The sequence below is a fragment of the Procambarus clarkii genome, chromosome 26 (genome assembly GCF_040958095.1).
Source record: "Procambarus clarkii isolate CNS0578487 chromosome 26, FALCON_Pclarkii_2.0, whole genome shotgun sequence".
Taxonomy (NCBI): Eukaryota; Metazoa; Arthropoda; class Malacostraca; order Decapoda; family Cambaridae; genus Procambarus; species Procambarus clarkii.
In genome coordinates this window covers 14576829-14597228 of record NC_091175.1, presented here as the reverse complement: position 1 = coordinate 14597228, position 20400 = coordinate 14576829, and the positions used below count along the sequence as shown (strand labels likewise).

Below are 20400 nucleotides of genomic sequence, written 5' to 3'. Positions count from 1 at the left end.
GACGAAAAGATATTGGAGGAGTATAAGAGAGAGAGAGATGGAGAGGGTAATACGAGGCTTGGGTAAAGTAAGAAAAGGGTGAAGTGGATTGGACAGAGAGTGAGTTAGAATAGGCATATATAAAGGTTCTGTTGAAGGATAAATAAGTCAGTATTATATTTTCTCTTAAGTTTCTCCTCCACCAATTCTCAAACAAGCATAAAACACGGCACTTGTAATTCACTTTAAACGACTGGTCTTAAATACCATCGGAGACATGGCGCCCCTCTCGGGAACACGACGCCCCTCTCGGGGACACGGCGCCCCTCTCGGGGACACGGCGCCCCTCTCGGGAACACGACGCCCCTCTCGGGGACACGGCGCCCCTCTCGGGAACACGACGCCCCTCTCGGGAACACGACGCCCCTCTCGGGGACACGGCGCCCCTCTCGGGAACACGGCGCCCATCAGAGGGTACACGGCGCCCCTCTCGGGGACAGGGCGCCTCTCTCGGGGACAGGGCGCCTCTCTCGGGGACACGGCGCCCCTCTCGGGAACACGGCGCCCTTCACTGGGACACGGCGCCCCTCTCGGGGACACGGCGCCCCTCTCGGGGACACGGCACCCCTCTCGGGAACACGGCACCCCTCTCGGGGACACGGCGCCCCTCTCGGGAACACGGCACCCTTCTCGGGAACACGGCGCCCCTCTCGGGGACACGGCGCCCCTCTCGGGAACACGGCGCCCCTCTCGGGAACACAGCGCCCATCAGAGGGGACACAGCGTCCATCAGAGGGGACGTTAAGAGCGACAGGAAGAGACGTGTCTGGCATGGAAGGTGTAGCTAGTATTGATGTTGTGGAGAGGGCAGGTGTGGTTTATATGGGAGGTGTGAGACGGGGCAGGTGTGGCTGGCTGAGGAAGATATGGGTGGCAGGGGATGGTGGTGTGGTTGACCTGTAACTCCTGTAAGAAGCTAAGGATGACTTACGGTTGTGAAGGTCATCGTATTTACCTGACTTCCTAAACAAAACTCATTAGTGACTCGGAACAGTGAGGATGTAAAGAGTTATGTTATGAGGCAAGTGTGAGGTGCTATATTATTATTATTGCACGTCTTGGGATATATTACATTAAACAACGATGTGGTGAGTAAGGTTAATGCTCCGTTGAACACCGATACGGAACATGTAAAGCAGTGCTGGTGACCTAGAGCAGGTGAGCTTAAGCTGTAGACAATTACTTGGAGGAGATGAGTTGGTGGAGATGCCAGGGTTGGTGGAGATGCCAGGGTTGGTGGAGATGCCAGGGTTGGAGGAGATGCCAGGGTTGGTGGAGATGCCAGGGTTGGTGGAGATGCCAGGGTTGGTGGAGATGCCAGGGTTGGTGGAGATGCCAGGGTTGGTGGAGATGCCAGGGTTGGTGGAGATGCCAGGGTTGGAGGAGATGCCAGGGTTGGTGGAGATGCCAGGGTTGGTGGAGATGCCAGGGTTGGTGGAGATGCCAGGGTTGGTGGAGATGCCAGGGTTGGAGGAGATGCCAGGGTTGGTGGAGATGCCAGGGTTGGTGGAGATGCCAGGGTTGGTGGAGATGCCAGGGTTGGAGGAGATGCCAGGGTTGGTGGAGATGCCAGGGTTGGAGGAGATGCCAGGGTTGGTGGAGATGCCAGGGTTGGTGGAGATGCCAGGGTTGGTGGAGATGCCAGGGTTGGTGGAGATGCCAGGGTTGGTGGAGATGCCAGGGTTGGTGGAGATGCCAGGGTTGGTGGAGATGCCAGGGTTGGTGGAGATGCCAGGGTTGGTGGAGATGCCAGGGTTGGTGGAGATGCCAGGGTTGGTGGAGATGCCAGGGTTGGTGGAGATGCCAGGGTTGGTGGAGATGCCAGGGTTGGTGGAGATGCCAGGGTTGGAGGAGATGCCAGGGTTGGTGGAGATGCCAGGGTTGGTGGAGATGCCAGGGTTGGTGGAGATGCCAGGGTTGGTGGAGATGCCAGGGTTGGTGGAGATGCCAGGGTTGGTGGAGATGCCAGGGTTGGTGGAGATGCCAGGGTTGGTAGGAGATGCCAGGGTTGGTGGAGATGCCAGGGTTGGTGGAGATGCCAGGGTTGGAGGAGATGCCAGGGTTGGTGGAGATGCCAGGGTTGGTGGAGATGCCAGGGTTGGTGGAGATGCCAGGGTTGGTGGAGATGCCAGGGTTGGTGGAGATGCCAGGGTTGGTGGAGATGCCAGGGTTGGTGGAGATGCCAGGGTTGGTGGAGATGCCAGGGTTGGTGGAGATGCCAGGGTTGGAGGAGATGCCAGGGTTGGTGGAGATGCCAGGGTTGGAGGAGATGCCAGGGTTGGTGGAGATGCCAGGGTTGGTGGAGATGCCAGGGTTGGTGGAGATGCCAGGGTTGGTGGAGATGCCAGGGTTGGAGGAGATGCCAGGGTTGGTGGAGATGCCAGGGTTGGTGGAGATGCCAGGGTTGGAGGAGATGCCAGGGTTGGTGGAGATGCCAGGGTTGGTGGAGATGCCAGGGTTGGTGGAGATGCCAGGGTTGGTGGAGATGCCAGGGTTGGTGGAGATGCCAGGGTTGGTGGAGATGCCAGGGTTGGTGGAGATGCCAGGGTTGGTGGAGATGCCAGGGTTGGTGGAGATGCCAGGGTTGGTGGAGATGCCAGGGTTGGTGGAGATGCCAGGGTTGGTGGAGATGCCAGGGTTGGAGGAGATGCCAGGGTTGGTGGAGATGCCAGGGTTGGAGGAGATGCCAGGGTTGGTGGAGATGCCAGGGTTGGTGGAGATGCCAGGGTTGGTGGAGATGCCAGGGTTGGTGGAGATGCCAGGGTTGGTGGAGATGCCAGGGTTGGTGGAGATGCCAGGGTTGGTGGAGATGCCAGGGTTGGTGGAGATGCCAGGGTTGGTGGAGATGCCAGGGTTGGTGGAGATGCCAGGGTTGGTGGAGATGCCAGGGTTGGAGGAGATGCCAGGGTTGGTGGAGATGCCAGGGTTGGTGGAGATGCCAGGGTTGGTGGAGATGCCAGGGTTGGTGGAGATGCCAGGGTTGGTGGAGATGCCAGGGTTGGTGGAGATGCCAGGGTTGGTGGAGATGCCAGGGTTGGTGGAGATGCCAGGGTTGGTGGAGATGCCAGGGTTGGTGGAGATGCCAGGGTTGGTGGAGATGCCAGGGTTGGTGGAGATGCCAGGGTTGGTGGAGATGCCAGGGTAAATATTTACTTATATTTGTATCTTTATTTAAGGAAATTGTATTACGGAAGTGTGCAATTTAGGTGCATAAATACAACACCTTCATATTAATACAGTCCGGAGCTGACAGTTAGTATGAATAAATTTTAGGTTAGGGACATTCAGTTTAGTGAAGCAGTGACAGTTGAGTCCACTGGGGAGGAATGCGGACTCGCGCACGTAGGCTTATGTACGCATGCGCGCGCACACACATACACGCTCACGCATACACACACACACACACACACACACACACACACACACACACACACACACACACACACACACATACACACACACAGTGACCAAAGAGCCAGAGCTCAACCCCTGCAAACACAAGTAGGTGAGTACACACACACGCACGCAGGCACACAGCCAGAGGTGGCGTGATGAGTAAGGAGCGGCGGGAGGCAGCGCGAGTACACTGGTCCGCGGTGGGTAATCACCGCCTCACACCTGCCAAGTATTCAAGGCTCTGGCACTCTGACCTCCCCCCCCCGCCCCAGCACTCAGCGGACAGTGTCACCTGCCCGCTGACCCTCCCCTCCCTCCCCCCCCGCTCCAGCACTCAGCGGAGAGTACAGTGCATTTAGACAACAACACGAGAGCTTGGCTGCTGCCAAGTGTTAATTAGAGAACAAACTCGGAACCATGAACGACCTATAGAACCTATTGTGGACCTGCGGGCCGCTCCAAGCAACAGCCTGTTGGACCAAGTTATCACACGTCGAGCCTGGCCTCAGGCCGGGCTCGCGGAGTGGAACAACTCTCGAGACCCTCCCCAGGTATGCTCCAGGTATATGTCCGTGACGGCAGTCAGAAGCGTGGAGACGGGGTGACCTTAAGGCCTCGGAGTAGGCAGGGTGTCGGGGACTACACGTGGGTATTAACATTGGCTCATGTCCATCTTCAGTACAGGAAAAACAGCCAAGGTCTTCCTTAAGAACCTTGTATTATATTCTCCTAAACTTTGGGACCTCACAGTACTATCTCTAGTATTCACAAATGTTTATTGAAACCGACTTTATATAACAAATAACAAAACAGATTTTCACGAGGATTTAAATAAATGCACATTTTATTAATTAACATATTTACTTACCTTCAATAATAGTCATATTCCAGCTAATCACTGCATGACACACATGAATGTACTTACTGAGAGTGGCAGTGCTCGGGGTTCCCTGGCTGGTGGTGACACCTTCCCTACTACAGGTGTGTACACACCTGCTCACCACCTCGTGTCTTATACACCAAACATATGACTGTACTTGTGGGCCAGGTATCGAGCCCATTGTTTATATAATAATGAATACATTAATCTGTGTAACTAGCACATCCAGACTGTAACTTGCTGTGGTAGAGTGGTTGTACACAATGTGGAGTACATAATAAAGGTACATGCTAAAGGCAAACACACAGAAGGAGAGACACACGAGAGAGACAGCCAGGTGTGAGAGAGGATGGGGGTGAGGTATGTGTCCAAGAGGCCACAGTTGAGGTCCTTGAGGCCAGTTGTGTCACACACACACACTCGCTTGGTGGGTATGTGGGCCTGCGGGCCGCTCCAAGCAACAGCCTGGTGGACCAAACTCTCACAAGTCAAGCCTGGCCTCGGGAGTAGAAGAACTCCCAGAACCCCATTAAACACATATCTTAGGACCCAGGTATCGAACATAGATGGTGTGAAATTTGAGGTTCTTCATAAGTAGCCAACAAGATATCACACACAGGCATAGATACCGCTCCTTCTCTACGCTACCAGTTGATTGACAGTTGAGAGGCGGAACCAAAGAGCCAGAGCTCACCCCCCCCCCGCAAGCACAACTAGGTGAGTACAACCAGCCAACACCACACTCAGTCTCCCCCATCTGAGGAGCGGCTCCATAGGCTTGCCTTAATGGTTGCCTTAGTACCCTCGCGTCTTGACCTATACTTTACCTTAGGCCAAAAAACTGTCGTACAAGAAAATGGTAACCCCCTTCGCGAAATGAACATAATATCCCGTTTTCTGTTCGTGGGTCCTTTGGTAGGTTAGGATAAGGCACTTTAGCACGACAGTTTCTTGACGTTGGGACCACTGGCGAGAACGGGCGGCAGTACCAGCAAGCTGAACAACTCTAATTGACCTCATAATACCCTCATGTTGGTACCCATGTTGCTTGACCTCATCAGGTGAGTGACACATTTAGTCTGCATGGGAGAATGTGACACGTATAAGGGACAGTTTGCGTGGGAGAATGTTTGCATGTTGTGTTGTGTACAAACACAACACAACAACAGCTGTCGTGTACAAACACAACACAACAACAGCTGTTGTGTACAAACACAACACAACAACAGCTGTTGTGTACAAACACAACACAACAACAGCTGTTGTGTACAAACACAACACAACAACAGCTGTTGTGTACAAACACAACACAACAACAGCTGTTGTGTACAAACACAACACAACAACAGCTGTTGTGTACAAACACAACACAACAACAGCTGTCGTGTACAAACACAACACAACAACAGCTGTTGTGTACAAACACAACACAACAACAGCTGTCGTGTACAAACACAACACAACAACAGCTGTTGTGTACAAACACAACACAACAACAGCTGTTGTGTACAAACACAACAACAACAGCTGTTGTGTACAAACACAACAACACCCATGCCGGGACATAAAAGTCTTCATGTAAAGTATTAACAAAAGGTTTAAATAAGAAACAAACACATCAGAACACAAACAACATTCACTGAAAAATATTGATTAATACATAAGCAAATGTGAAAAATATATATATTGAGAGATGACACATATTGTCATTATTAGAGGCATATATTCAAATTCAAAAACGTCTAAGCTAAGCCGACCAACCTGTTCAAAGTCATGCATTAGAATCAATTAAGCATCATGTCATCACAAGTGACACAAATATAGAAACAAGTTTTATTATTGACTTAGTTCCTTTGTCTCGATAGTTAATGGTATTTAAGAAGTAAATTCATCTTCAGTGATGGTAGGCGGTGTATACATATAGTGTAGGGGGTGTTGTAAGTGAAGGCAGCCGGTGTATACATATAGTGTAGGGGGTGTTGTAAGTGAAGGCAGCCGGTGTATACATATAGTGTAGGGGGTGTTGTAAGTGAAGACAGCCGGTGTATACATATAGTGTAGGGGGTGTTGTAAGTGAAGGCAGCCGGTGTATACATATAGTGTAGGGGGTGTTGTAAGTGAAGGCAGCCGGTGTATACATATAGTGTAGGGGGTGTTGTAAGTGAAGGCAGCCGGTGTATACATATAGTGTAGGGGGTGTTGTAAGTGAAGGCAGCCGGTGTATACATATAGTGTAGGGGGTGTTGTAAGTGAAGGCAGCCGGTGTATACATATAGTGTAGGGGGTGTTGTAAGTGAAGGCAGCCGGTGTATACATATAGTGTAGGGGGTGTTGTAAGTGAAGGCAGCCGGTGTATACATATAGTGTAGGGGGTGTTGTAAGTGAAGGCAGCCGGTGTATACATATAGTGTAGGGGGTGTTGTAAGTGAAGGCAGCCGGTGTATACATGTAGTGTAGGGGGTGTTGTAAGTGAAGGCAGCCGGTGTATACATATAGTGTAGGGGGTGTTGTAAGTGAAGGCAGCCGGTGTATACATATAGTGTAGGGGGTGTTGTAAGTGAAGGCAGCCGGTGTATACATATAGTGTAGGGGGTGTTGTAAGTGAAGGCAGCCGGTGTATACATATAGTGTAGGGGGTGTTGTAAGTGAAGGCAGCCGGTGTATACATATAGTGTAGGGGGTGTTGTAAGTGAAGGCAGCCGGTGTATACATATAGTGTAGGGGGTGTTGTAAGTGAAGGCAGCCGGTGTATACATATAGTGTAGGGGGTGTTGTAAGTGAAGGCAGCCGGTGTATACATATAGTGTAGGGGGTGTTGTAAGTGAAGGCAGCCGGTGTATACATATAGTGTAGGGGGTGTTGTAAGTGAAGGCAGCCGGTGTATACATATAGTGTAGGGGGTGTTGTAAGTGAAGGCAGCCGGTGTATACATATAGTGTAGGGGGTGTTGTAAGTGAAGGCAGCCGGTGTATACATATAGTGTAGGGGGTGTTGTAAGTGAAGGCAGCCGGTGTATACATATAGTGTAGGGGGTGTTGTAAGTGAAGGCAGCCGGTGTATACATATAGTGTAGGGGGTGTTGTAAGTGAAGGCAGCCGGTGTATACATATAGTGTAGGGGGTGTTGTAAGTGAAGGCAGCCGGTGTATACATATAGTGTAGGGGGTGTTGTAAGTGAAGGCAGCCGGTGTATACATATAGTGTAGGGGGTGTTGTAAGTGAAGGCAGCCGGTGTATACATATAGTGTAGGGGGTGTTGTAAGTGAAGGCAGCCGGTGTATACATATAGTGTAGGGGGTGTTGTAAGTGAAGGCAGCCGGTGTATACATATAGTGTAGGGGGTGTTGTAAGTGAAGGCAGCCGGTGTATACATATAGTGTAGGGGGTGTTGTAAGTGAAGGCAGCCGGTGTATACATATAGTGTAGGGGGTGTTGTAAGTGAAGGCAGCCGGTGTATACATATAGTGTAGGGGGTGTTGTAAGTGAAGGCAGCCGGTGTATACATATAGTGTAGGGGGTGTTGTAAGTGAAGGCAGCCGGTGTATACATATAGTGTAGGGGGTGTTGTAAGTGAAGGCAGCCGGTGTATACATATAGTGTAGGGGGTGTTGTAAGTGAAGGCAGCCGGTGTATACATATAGTGTAGGGGGTGTTGTAAGTGAAGGCAGCCGGTGTATACATATAGTGTAGGGGGTGTTGTAAGGGAAGGCAGCCGGTGTATACATATAGTGTAGGGGGTGTTGTAAGGGAAGGCAGCCGGTGTATACATATAGTGTAGGGGGTGTTGTAAGTGAAGGCAGCCGGTGTATACATATAGTGTAGGGGGTGTTGTAAGTGAAGGCAGCCGGTGTATACATATAGTGTAGGGGGTGTTGTAAGGGAAGGCAGCCGGTGTATACATATAGTGTAGGGGGTGTTGTAAGGGAAGGCAGCCGGTGTATACATATAGTGTAGGGGGTGTTGTAAGGGAAGGCAGCCGGTGTATACATATAGTGTAGGGGGTGTTGTAAGGGAAGGAAGCCGGTGTATACATATAGTGTAGGGGGTGTTGTAAGGGAAGGCAGCCGGTGTATACATATAGTGTAGGGGGTGTTGTAAGGGAAGGAAGCCGGTGTATACATATAGTGTAGGGGGTGTTGTAAGTGAAGGCAGCCGGTGTATACATATAGTGTAGGGGGTGTTGTAAGGGAAGGAAGCCGGTGTATACATACAGTGTAGGGGGTGTTGTAAGTGAAGGCAGCCGGTGTATACATACAGTGTAGTGGGTGTTGTAAGGGAAGGAAGCCGGTGAATACATACAGTGTAGTGGGTGTTGTAAGGGAAGGAAGCCGGTGAATACATACAGTGTAGTGGGTGTTGTAAGGGAAGGAAGCCGGTGAATACATACAGTGTAGTGGGTGTTGTAAGGGAAGGAAGCCGGTGAATACATACAGTGTAGTGGGTGTTGTAAGGGAAGGAAGCCGGTGAATACATACAGTGTAGTGTGTGTTGAAGGCAGCCGGTGTATACATACAGTGTTCACCACAGGCCACACGTGTCAGTGTTCAAGAGGCTGAGCCACTTATCTCACTGGGACATCATGCTTTATAAGGTTAAGTCTTCATGTTAAGAGTCCATTCACCATTTTTAAAAGATAAAGACAGCCTTAATAAATCATTCTCCTATGGCTTAGTCAGCTTTTTATATGGTTTAGTTTCCATTCACATAGGGTTCATCCATCGTTCTAATATGGTTTAGCCATCGTTCTAAAATGGTCTAGCCATCGTTCTAATATGGTTTAGCCATCGTTCTAAAATGGTTTAGCCATCGTTCTAAAATGGTTTAGCCATCGTTCTAAAATGGTTTAGCCATCGTTCTAATATGGTTTAGCCATCGTTCTAAAATGGTTTAGCCATCGTTCTAAAATGGTTTAGCCATCGTTCTAAAATGGTTTAGCCATCGTTCTAAAATGGTTTAGCCATCGTTCTAAAATGGTTTAGCCATCGTTCTAATATGGTTTAGCCATCGTTCTAAAATGGTTTAGCCATCGTTCTAAAATGGTTTAGCCATCGTTCTAAAATGGTTTAGCCATCGTTCTAATATGGTTTAGCCATCGTTTTAAAATGGTTTAGCCATCGTTCTAAAATGGTTTAGCCATCGTTCTAAAATGGTTTAGCCATCGTTCTAAAATGGTTTAGCCATCGTTCTAAAATAGTTTAGCCATCGTTCTAATATGGTTTAGCCATCGTTCTAATATGGTTTAGCCATCGTTCTAATATGGTTTAGCCATCGTTCTAATATGGTTTAGCCATCGTTCTAATATGGTTTAGCCAGGTAACGCATCGCTCTAAAGCTTAATTCAGGGTTACCAAAAGCCTAAGTCTAGCAACAGAGTGGGAGGGACAAAGTCTCCTGGAGAAGCTTAGGTGAAGTCAAAGCGATTCATGTAAGGCTGAGGTAGTCAAATTAAGGCTGAAGTGCTCTAGAAAGACTGAAGTTGTTTGAGTAAGGCTGAGATGGTTTAAGAAAGGCTCATGTGGCCTGGAAAGGCTAGAAAGTCTAGATAAAGAAGAGGCGATTCAAGCGAAGCTGAGGTGGCTTAGTCGAGGATGAGGTGGCTTAGTCGAGGATGAGGTGGCGTAGTCGAGGGTGAGGTGGCTTAGTCGAGGATGAGGTGGCTCAGTCGAGGATGAGGTGGCTTAGTCGAGGATGAGGTGGCTTAATCGAGGATGATGTGGCTTAGTCGAGGATGAGGTGGCTTAGTCGAGGACGAGGTGGCTTAGTCAAGGATGAGGTGGCTTAGTCGAGGATGAGGTGGCTTAGTCGAGGATGAGGTGGCTTAGTCGAGGATGAGGTGGCTTAGTCGAGGATAAGGTGGCTTAGTCGAGGATAAGGTGGCTTAGTGAAGGATGAGGTGGCTTAGTCGAGGGTGAGGTGGCTTAGTCGAGGATGAGGTGGCTTAGTGGAGGATGAGGTTGCTTAGTCGAGGGTGAGGTGGCTTAGTCGAGGGCGAAGTGGCTTAGTCGATGAGGTGGCTTAGTCGAGGATGAGGTGGCTTAGTCGAGGATGAGGTGGCTTAGTCGAGGATGGGGTGGCTTAGTCGAGGATGAGGTGGCTTAGTGGAGGATGAGGTGGCTTAGTCGAGGGTGAGGTGGCTTAGTCGAGGGCGAGGTGGCTTAGTCGAGGATGAGGTGGCTTAGTCGAGGATGAGTTGGCTTAGTCGAGGATGAGGTGGCTTAGTCGAGGATGAGGTGGCTTAGTCGAGGATAAGGTGGCTTAGTCGAGGATGAGGTGGCTTAGTCGAGGGTGAGGTGGCTTAGTCGAGGATGAGGTGGCTTAGTCGTGGATGAAGTGGCTTAGTCAAGGGCGAGGTGGCTTAGTCGAGGGTGAGGTGACTTAGGTAAGGCTGATGTGGCTTGAGTAAGGCTTGGGTAAGTCTGGGGTGGTTTGGGTAATGCTGGGGTGGCTTGGGTAAGGCTTGGGTAAAGTTGTAATGGCTTGGATAAGGCTTGAGTGGCTTGGGTAAGGCTGGGATGGCTTGGGTAAGGCTGAGGTGGCTTAGGTAAGGCTTGGGTAAGGCTGGGGTGGCTTGGGTAAGGCTGGGGTGGCTTGGGTAAGGCTGGGGTGGCTTGGGTAAGGCTTGGGTAAGGCTTGGATAAAGCTTGGATGGCTTGGGTAGGGCTGGGGGTGGCTTGGACAAGGGTGGCTTGGGTGCCTTAGGTAAGGCCCGTATCACTGACAGTTAAAGTGGCACACGAATGGTGAGGAGAAGTAGAGGGAGGCGGAGGGGTGATGAAGGAGAGGAGAGTGAGGGAGGAACTGGGGGGCAGGAGCCGGGGAGGGAGGAACTGGGGGGCAGGAGCCGGGGAGGGAGGAACTGGGGGGCAGGAGCCGGGGAGGGAGGAACTGGGAGGCAGGGGCCGGGGAGGGAGGAACTGGGGGGCAGGGGCCGGGGAGGGAGGAACTGGGAGGCAGGAGCCGGGGAGGGAGAAACTGGGAGGCAGGAGCCGGGGAGGGAGAAACTGGGAGGCAGGAGCCGGGGAGGGAGGAACTGGGGGGCAGGGGCCGGGGAGGGAGGAACTGGGGGGCAGGAGCCGGGGAGGGAGGAACTGGGAGGCAGGAGACGGGGAGGGAGGAACTGGGGGGCAGGGGCCGGGGAGGGAGGAACTGGGGGGCAGGGGCCGGGGAGGGAGGAACTGGGAGGCAGGAGCCGGGGAGGGAGGAACTGGGAGGCAGGAGCCGGGGAGGGAGGAACTGGGGGGCAGGGGCCGGGGAGGGAGGAACTGGGAGGTAGGAGCCGGGGAGGGAGGCACTGGGGGGCAGGGGCCGGGGAGGGAGGAACTGGGAGGTAGGAGCCGGGGAGGGAGGCACTGGGGGGCAGGGGCCGGGGAGGGAGGAACTGGGGGGCAGGGGCCGGGGAGGGAGGAACTGGGGGGCAGGGGCCGGGGAGGGAGGAACTGGGAGGCAGGAGCCGGGGAGGGAGGAACTGGGGGGCAGGGGCCGGGGAGGGAGGAACTGGGAGGTAGGAGCCGGGGAGGGAGGCACTGGGGGGCAGGGGCCGGGGAGGGAGGAACTGGGGGGCAGGGGCCGGGGAGGGAGGAACTGGGGGGCAGGGGCCGGGGAGGGAGGAACTGGGAGGCAGGGGCCGGGGAGGGAGGAACTGGGGGGCAGGGGCCGGGGAGGGAGGAACTGGGGGGCAGGGGCCGGGGAGGGAGGAACTGGGAGGCAGGAGCCGGGGAGGGAGGAACTGGGAGGCAGGAGCCGGGGAGGGAGGAACTGGGAGGCAGGGGCCGGGGAGGGAGGAACTGGGAGGCAGGAGCCGGGGAGGGAGGAACTGGGGGGCAGGGGCCGGGGAGGGAGGAACTGGGAGGCAGGAGCCGGGGAGGGAGGAACTGGGGGGCAGGGGCCGGGGAGGGAGGAACTGGGAGGCAGGAGCCGGGGAGGGAGGAACTGGGGGGCAGGGGCCGGGGAGGGAGGAACTGGGAGGCAGGAGCCGGGGAGGGAGGAACTGGGGGGCAGGGGCCGGGGAGGGAGGAACTGGGGGGCAGGGGCCGGGGAGGGAGGAACTGGGAGGTAGGAGCCGGGGAGGGAGGCACTGGGGGGCAGGGGCCGGGGAGGGAGGAACTGGGGGGCAGGGGCCGGGGAGGGAGGAACTGGGGGGCAGGGGCCGGGGAGGGAGGAACTGGGAGGCAGGGGCCGGGGAGGGAGGAACTGGGGGGCAGGGGCCGGGGAGGGAGGAACTGGGAGGCAGGAGCCGGGGAGGGAGGAACTGGGGGGCAGGGGCCGGGGAGGGAGGAACTGGGAGGTAGGAGCCGGGGAGGGAGGCACTGGGGGGCAGGGGCCGGGGAGGGAGGAACTGGGGGGCAGGGGCCGGGGAGGGAGGAACTGGGGGGCAGGGGCCGGGGAGGGAGGAACTGGGAGGCAGGGGCCGGGGAGGGAGGAACTGGGGGGCAGGGGCCGGGGAGGGAGGAACTGGGGGGCAGGGGCCGGGGAGGGAGGAACTGGGAGGCAGGAGCCGGGGAGGGAGGAACTGGGAGGCAGGAGCCGGGGAGGGAGGAACTGGGAGGCAGGGGCCGGGGAGGGAGGAACTGGGAGGCAGGAGCCGGGGAGGGAGGAACTGGGGGGCAGGGGCCGGGGAGGGAGGAACTGGGAGGCAGGAGCCGGGGAGGGAGGAACTGGGGGGCAGGGGCCGGGGAGGGAGGAACTGGGAGGCAGGAGCCGGGGAGGGAGGAACTGGGGGGCAGGGGCCGGGGAGGGAGGAACTGGGAGGCAGGAGCCGGGGAGGGAGGAACTGGGGGGCAGGGGCCGGGGAGGGAGGAACTGGGAGGCAGGAGCCGGGGAGGGAGGAACTGGGGGGCAGGGGCCGGGGAGGGAGGAACTGGGAGGCAGGAGCCGGGGAGGGAGGAACTGGGGGGCAGGGGCCGGGGAGGGAGGAACTGGGAGGCAGGAGCCGGGGAGGGAGGAACTGGGGGGCAGGGGCCGGGGAGGGAGGAACTGGGAGGCAGGAGCCGGGGAGGGAGGAACTGGGGGGCAGGGGCCGGGGAGGGAGGAACTGGGGGGCAGGGGCCGGGGAGGGAGGAACTGGGGGGCAGGGGCCGGGGAGGGAGGAACTGGGAGGCAGGAGCCGGGGAGGGAGGAACTGGGGGGCAGGGGCCGGGGAGGGAGGAACTGGGGGGCAGGGGCCGGGGAGGGAGGAACTGGGGGGCAGGGGCCGGGGAGGGAGGAACTGGGAGGCAGGAGCCGGGGAGGGAGGAACTGGGGGGCAGGAGCCGGGGAGGGAGGAACTGTGACAATGAGCAGGGGGGGAGACACATGCACCAACACGTAAATATACTCAAACAAACTACAAGCTAAACGAGAACAGGTTCAAAACAAACAGAAGATAAATTGAATGAATTATACAATTCTCTATAATGCTAAGTGAGGCGTGAGGTTGGGAGGGGGTTGGGGTAGGGGAGGGGGAGGGGTAGGGTAGGACATGAGGGAGGTTGGGCGGGCATGGGTGTGGGGTTGGGCGGGCATGGGTGTGGGGTTGGGCGGGCATGGGTGTGGGGTCGGTAAGGACCAAACAATCGTGTGTTTACCTAAGCCAATCAGAACACTGAACGCAGTCGTGTTGAACAGCTTGGCATTACTCGGCAAACAAGAGATGCCAAGGAACGCGAGACCAATCAATCTTGCACATGTGCTTGCAAGTAGCTGCAACACGAAACAATTGGCGCTCAGCGGTCTATTGTTAAGTGCATATATCAGTAAGATTTATCAATTAGGCAGTTAAGGCCATTAGTTGAAAATGCTAGAAAATGTTAGTGCCACCATTACGGAATCTGTGAAGGCGGACAGAAAAGGCGAAGCAAACTAGATGAAAACCAGTCTGGTTTACCAGGCGACGACAGCCAATTACAGAAGGTTCCAAGGAAGCATTAGTAGTCAAGACAGTGAGGAGCCAAGTGGCGGAGAAGCAAGACTGGAGGGCACTTACAAGTCGGTGAGCAACAGAAGTGGAATATCCGTAAGAAAACTGGAATGAAGAACACGCCAAGGGTTAGAGTTTGGGAGGGCAAGATGGCAGGCAGTATGGTGGGAGTTATGGTGAGACCTTCACTATAGTGGGAGCTATAGTGAGACATCTAGTATGGTGGGGGGATATAGTGAGACGTCCAGTATGGTGGGAGCTATGGTGAGACGTCCACTATAGTGGGAGCTATAGTGAGACATCTAGTATGGTGGGGGGATATAGTGAGACGTCCAGTATGGTGGGGGATATAGTGAGACGTCCAGTATGGTGGGGGCTATAGTGAGACGTCCAGTATGGTGTGGGGCTATAGTGAGACGTCCAGTATGGTGGGGGATATAGTGAGACGTCCAGTATGGTGGGGGATATAGTGAGACGTCCAGTATGGTGGGAGCTATAGTGAGACATCCAGTATGGTGAGTGGTACAATGTGTCAACAATAAAATGTCTTAAATGCCTCAAGTGGCCAAGATGCCTGATGATAGAGCCTGTACAACCTTTGAGACAGTCCGTGTACCTATCCTCACCAGGACAATGACAGGCGCCTATCCTCATGTGCAGAATGTTATTTTAATTTACAAAAACATGATGTAATTAAGTTGTACAAAAGAATCATTGATGTGCTCAAGATATACTTTTGGTGACAGCAGCAGGCCACGAAGACAGTAGCTAAGGTGTGTGGTGGTGGTAAAGATCTGTCTTAAGACAGGACAGTGTGTATTCTAAGACTAAAGGTGTGAAGGGGGTAGGTGTGCTTCAGTCAATACTGATCAATAAAATAATAATAATAATAATAATAATAATAATAATAATAATAATAATAATAATAATAATAATAATAATAATATTATATTATTAGAAGTAAAATATTTATAAGAATAATTACGTTACTTGTAATATAATAGTTACACTACACTACCATTAACACTAGGAGCATGAGTGGTACAAAAGTGGTACCACACTAAGTACTGATAATACCTGTAATAATAATATGTGATGTTTCTGTTGCAAAGGTGAGGCAACACCAGGGGTGAGGCAACACACCAGAGGTGAGGCAACACCAGGGGTGAGGCAACACCAGGGGTGAGGCAACACCAGGGGTGAGGCAACACCAGGGGTGAGGCAACACCAGGGGTGAGGAGACTATGACCAGTAAAGAGACGAGGGCATCCCGAGAAGAACTAGCAAGAGAGCATAAAGGAGGGACAAAGAGAGAAGTGTAGGAAGAGAGAGGAGAGGAGAGGAGAGGTGTGAGAGGAGAGGAGAGTGTAAATAAGGAAGGTGAGAGAAGAGGATGAAAGCCAGTGTGGTAGAACAGAGGAGAGGGAGAGACGGTGAAAACTTGGAGAGAAACAATGAAGAGAAGGACATTGAGAGGAGAATAACTGTACAAAAAGGAGATAAAACCATGGAAAATAAGAGAACTGAGGAGAAGAAGTGAAAAGGAAGACAGATAGAGAATTAGTGAAAATGAGAGAGAAGGATGCAAATCCAATGAAAGGATAAAGGGAGAGAGAGAGAGATAAGAAAAAGGTAGAAAGTAGCAGATAGAGAAGAGAAGTGAGAAGAGCTGCTGAGATGAGAAGAGAGAAGGTAGAAAACAACTACCAGGAACCAGAAAGTGAAGGGACGACGACGTTTCAGTCCGTCCTGGACCATTCTCAAGTCACACAATCGACTTGAGATTAATGGTCCAGGGCGGACCGAAACGTCGTCGTCCCTTCACTTTCTAGTGTGTGCTTCGATCGACATATTTCAGTCACGTTATTGTGATTCCTCATCTGCTGAATTTTATGGTACAGTGTATCAACGGTGCACTGTGGACAGTTTGGTGTGATGTGTGGCCAGGTGATGAGACAGGAAAGGTTGTCAACCCTTCAGCCTCAACCACATCACAAATACCAGTATATAAAACGCTTGAAATGGGAAAATGTTATGTGTGAAGTCTCAGTATTTGGAAAAAAAAATAAATTCATGTAGAATTCAAGATTAGTAGGTCATGGTGGCGGGTGGAAGAGAGACATCTTTGAACAGAAGAGAGAGACAGGCTACAGACAGTAGGTCTTAGCACAGCTGGGAGGAGAGACAGGCTACAGGGTTGGTCCTAGCAGAGCAGGGAGTGCTAGGGTCGGTCCTAGCACAGCTGGGAGTGCTAGGGTCGGTCCTAGCACAGCCGGGAGTTCTAGGGTCGGTCCTAGCACAGCTGAGAGTGCTAGGGTCGGTCCTAGCACAGCTGGGAGTGCTAGGGTCGGTCCTAGCACAGCTGGGAGTGCTAGGGTCGGTCCTAGCACAGCTGGGAGTGCTAGGGTCGGGCCTAGCACAGCTGGGAGTGCTAGGGTCGGTCCTAGCACAGCTGGGAGTGCTAGGGTCGGTCCTAGCACAGCTGGGAGTGCTAGGGTCGGGCCTAGCACAGCTGGGATAGCTCACAAGTGACACCTGTCTACAATATAGCACAAACCTTCTTCAAGGGTTTGGGAAGGCATCTGGCTCCGTCAACCAGAGCGTTGACAAGGTACACCAGCCGAGGACCCAACATGGAGTCAGCTATAGATCTTATATATCAAACATTATTCTGCAGTAAATACAGAATATCCCTGCAGTATATAGTCACTGTTCTGGGAGTGATTTACGGGTCATGGAACAACTTGTTGGTTCAGATAAACAGTAAGGGGGAACTCTACACACACGACTGTTCAGGCGAGGAACTGTTGACACCGTAACTCACTACCTCTTCATTGTCAGAAGGGGGGGGGGAGGTATTCATCACCCTTGACGGGGCAACGGGTACAAGGACCACGACACTGTTAACTAGGCTGCAGGGACGGAGTACTGGGCAAACAGGAGTTGTTTCTGTTAGCATGTACTAGGAAAAAAAGGGGACAATAGGACCAAAAAATGAGAACAGTAATCTTAGTTGTAGATGATTAAGGTCATAAGAGAAGGATGAGGTGGTCGGACGCATGACGCTTTGACATGCCACAGTCTCTTTCTCTGAGAGAAAAAAAACAGTTTTGGAGGTTCCAAGGAGAGTGGTTTGGGGCCTTAGGAACCGTATTTGGGACGGTTCAATGGGAGGCAGGTTCTCAGGCTCCATGGTGCAGGACAAGGCGGAGGGAGCTAGGTTCTCAGGTTCCATGGTGCAGGACAGGGAGGGTGGCAGGTTCTCAGGCTCCATGGTGCAGGACAGGGAGGGAGGCAGGTTCTCAGGTTCCATGGTGTAGGACAGGAAGGGGGGCAGGTTCTCAGGCTCCATGGTGCAGGACAGGGGGGAGGGAGGGAGGCAGGTTCTGGGGCTCCAGGGGTGACAGAGGTGCGGGGAGAGGGAGGCAGGGTCTGGGGCTCCAGGGGTGACAGAGGGACGGGGGGCAGACGGGGCTCACAACAACCCAGGCATAATTTAGAGAGCGGCATCTTGGCCTGTCACTTACAGATCTATCATGAACTGGTAGGGCAGTCCTGTCAGAAAACTGTAAGTAAGGGCGAATACAAGTCTCGTTAGTCACAATTCCACACACAGTATACAAATTTTATCCCTATTGAAAAAGAGAGGAATTTTTAACTTGCAGTATCATACGATATGTATTGAAAAATCTCTAATTTCTAAGTGAGTATATTACACAAAATGCTTCACTAGACAAGATACTCTTAACAAAGTTGCTGCAAAATACTGAATAATCTGGTTTAGAAAAGTGCTCATGTTGGGACACTTCTAAATTACTACTCTAAAATTGCTCAGTTTTACTGTATAACAAATCCTAGTTGATGGTTCAAGTTACCTAAAGCTATTATTGGTGCAATAAAACATGTCATGCAGAAAAGGATTTATTAATGTACACAGAAAACAACTTGCGCAGTCGATCCACGTTATGCAGGATTTTGTACATATTAGGAGACTAACTCTGCGCTCTGATAGTGTACTGTGCGCAGATGGGAGGTCGCCGGGCAGATTATGCGCATTTTGCAGGATTTTGGGTCATATTAGAAGGCTTACTCTGCGCACTTAGAAGGCTGTGTGCGCAGGAGGGAGGTCGATGGGCAGGTTAGCACACCATGAGCAATTCAAGTTAGTGCAATGGTTTCGTCGCTTGACATTACATGCTAGAGGTGGCACTGCACATCTTAGGTGTCACTGCATGTCTTAGGGAGTCACTGTACATGCTAGGGGTATTATGTCGCCTCTTAGGGCATCATAGCACATGCTGGGATTACTTCAAGTGATAGCGGGTACTATCTAGCTGTTAAGGTATTTCTGCGCCTGATAGGTGTATTTTAGCGCAATATGGTGTATTATGGTGTATTTTAGAGTAGTACTGCTCTTGGCTGGGTATGCTGACGTATATCAGGATATTAACTCACTTGTTGGGTTAATATGATGAATTGATGTGGTAGTACCTTGCATGATTGCATATCACGACGCATGGGAGCTTTTTATGGCAATGTTACGGTGTTTCCTAACTTGTTATGGTGTTACCTAATCTGTTAGGGGTGTTATCTAACCTGAGTTGTGCGTGAGCTGCATACTCAAGGATTGGTCTGACATACGTGGTATACAAGGTTATGAATGATTCCTTTCACAAGTTTCTAAAAACAGTTAATATTTTGGTCAATTTGACATACGCCGCTGATGATATCCTTTTGTTGTTGGTTTCTGGGGACAGGTTCTGTGTGATATCCACCCCCAGATCTTTCTCTCTATTTGGGCACCAACGCATGTCTTCAGCTGTCTTCCCTTTACAGAATAATCTAGTGCATGTTAGGATACCCTTGTGGGTACTCCTTCAGAGTACTCCTGTTCCTACAGCTACTCAGAACAATATTTCCATGTATCACGGGCTATGGTGAACCCGTAATTGGGTTGGGTTATTCACGAAAAATTTGTTAGTGTGATATTTGGGTCAAAGCTGTAAATGAAGGTAAAGTTTCCTTCGTTTTGCACTGGTTTTAGTCTTTTGTTTTAATAACATTATCTTGGTGGGGGATAACTCAAGTAAATGTAACCAGGAGAACACGAACGACGAATACTGGGACGTGAGCCCATATCTGGTCCCATACACTACTGGGAACTGGTCCCATACACTACCCGATATTACTAAGGATCACTGTCTATACATAATATCTATATAACAATCCAGTGAGATATTTCGAAACAAAAGCAGTGTACTAAACCCTTTCCGTCCCCCCAACCTCCCACGAAAAGTTCAAAGGGCAATGATATTAATATATCTAATTCTTGTAAATGTTCCGTTCCCACTTTGGGCGCACACACGTCCTTAATATAAGCTCACACACCGCTGAAAGATTTAACAACACTCTAACAGACTTCACAGTGCCCTAGTGTTCTCCATACCTCTTCTCCTGCATGGGCGTAAAGCTCCTCCGCATGCGCCTCCGTCGTAATGCCTGCTGGAACCGGTTCACTAAGCCGGCAGTCGCCATTGGCCCAGGAATGTCGCCGTCTGTTTAGCGCGTAAAATATGTAAACAAAACAAAAGCTGCGGCAGGTTAAGCTGTGGCGGGAAGGCTGAGCAGCGAGGAGCGCACGAGGCCGACCACGAGTCACACCAGCGACAGTCCGGGAGGCTTGGTCTTCACTACGTCAGCGGCGGCGAGTTGGCACCAGGCCCGCCCATACCCTCCAACCAGCACCAGGAAGGGGGAGGGAAGATGGTGTGGATATAAGGGTAGGGGTTGGGGGAGGCGGGTGCTCAAGGAAAAGGGAGTTATGAGAAGGCCAAAGGGGAAGTGTTATGATGAGGGAGCAGTAAGAAGACAAAATATGGCCGCAGAGAAGGGGACATGACTTTATGGGCGTAGGGAGGCAGTTGGCGTTCCCAACATAAATAATCCTCATCTAAAATCTTATTTCGACCCCCCCCCCATCTCAAAATTGTCACCTGGCATTTCGATAACAATTAGACAGTTAGTGTGTAACTCAAACAGAAGATAAGTCACCAGTGCACCACCACACTTTCCTCTACCCCAGTTTCACCCTTTTCTCCCATCTCTCTTCGCCTCCCAATCCATTTTACTATCGTTCTGTATCCCAATCTGTGCACAGTGATCCTGTGGCATCATCTTTCCTTCATTATTAG

General features: G+C 52.2%; 1 protein-coding gene across 3 annotated transcripts in view; it reads right to left on the bottom strand.

The window, feature by feature from the left end:
• The window catches only part of LOC123756802 (Inwardly rectifying potassium channel 1), a 134930-nt gene that overhangs the window by 31671 nt on the left and 82859 nt on the right, over positions 1-20400 (bottom strand). For 2 of the 3 annotated variants that reach the window (XM_045740150.2, XM_045740154.2), the window contains exon 2: positions 17737-17775. The exons of the other annotated variant lie outside the window; for it this stretch is intronic. In XM_045740150.2, coding sequence (XP_045596106.2) covers positions 17737-17775 — 39 coding nt within the window. The remainder of the gene's footprint in view (positions 1-17736; positions 17776-20400) is intronic. 3 annotated transcript variants of the gene reach the window in all.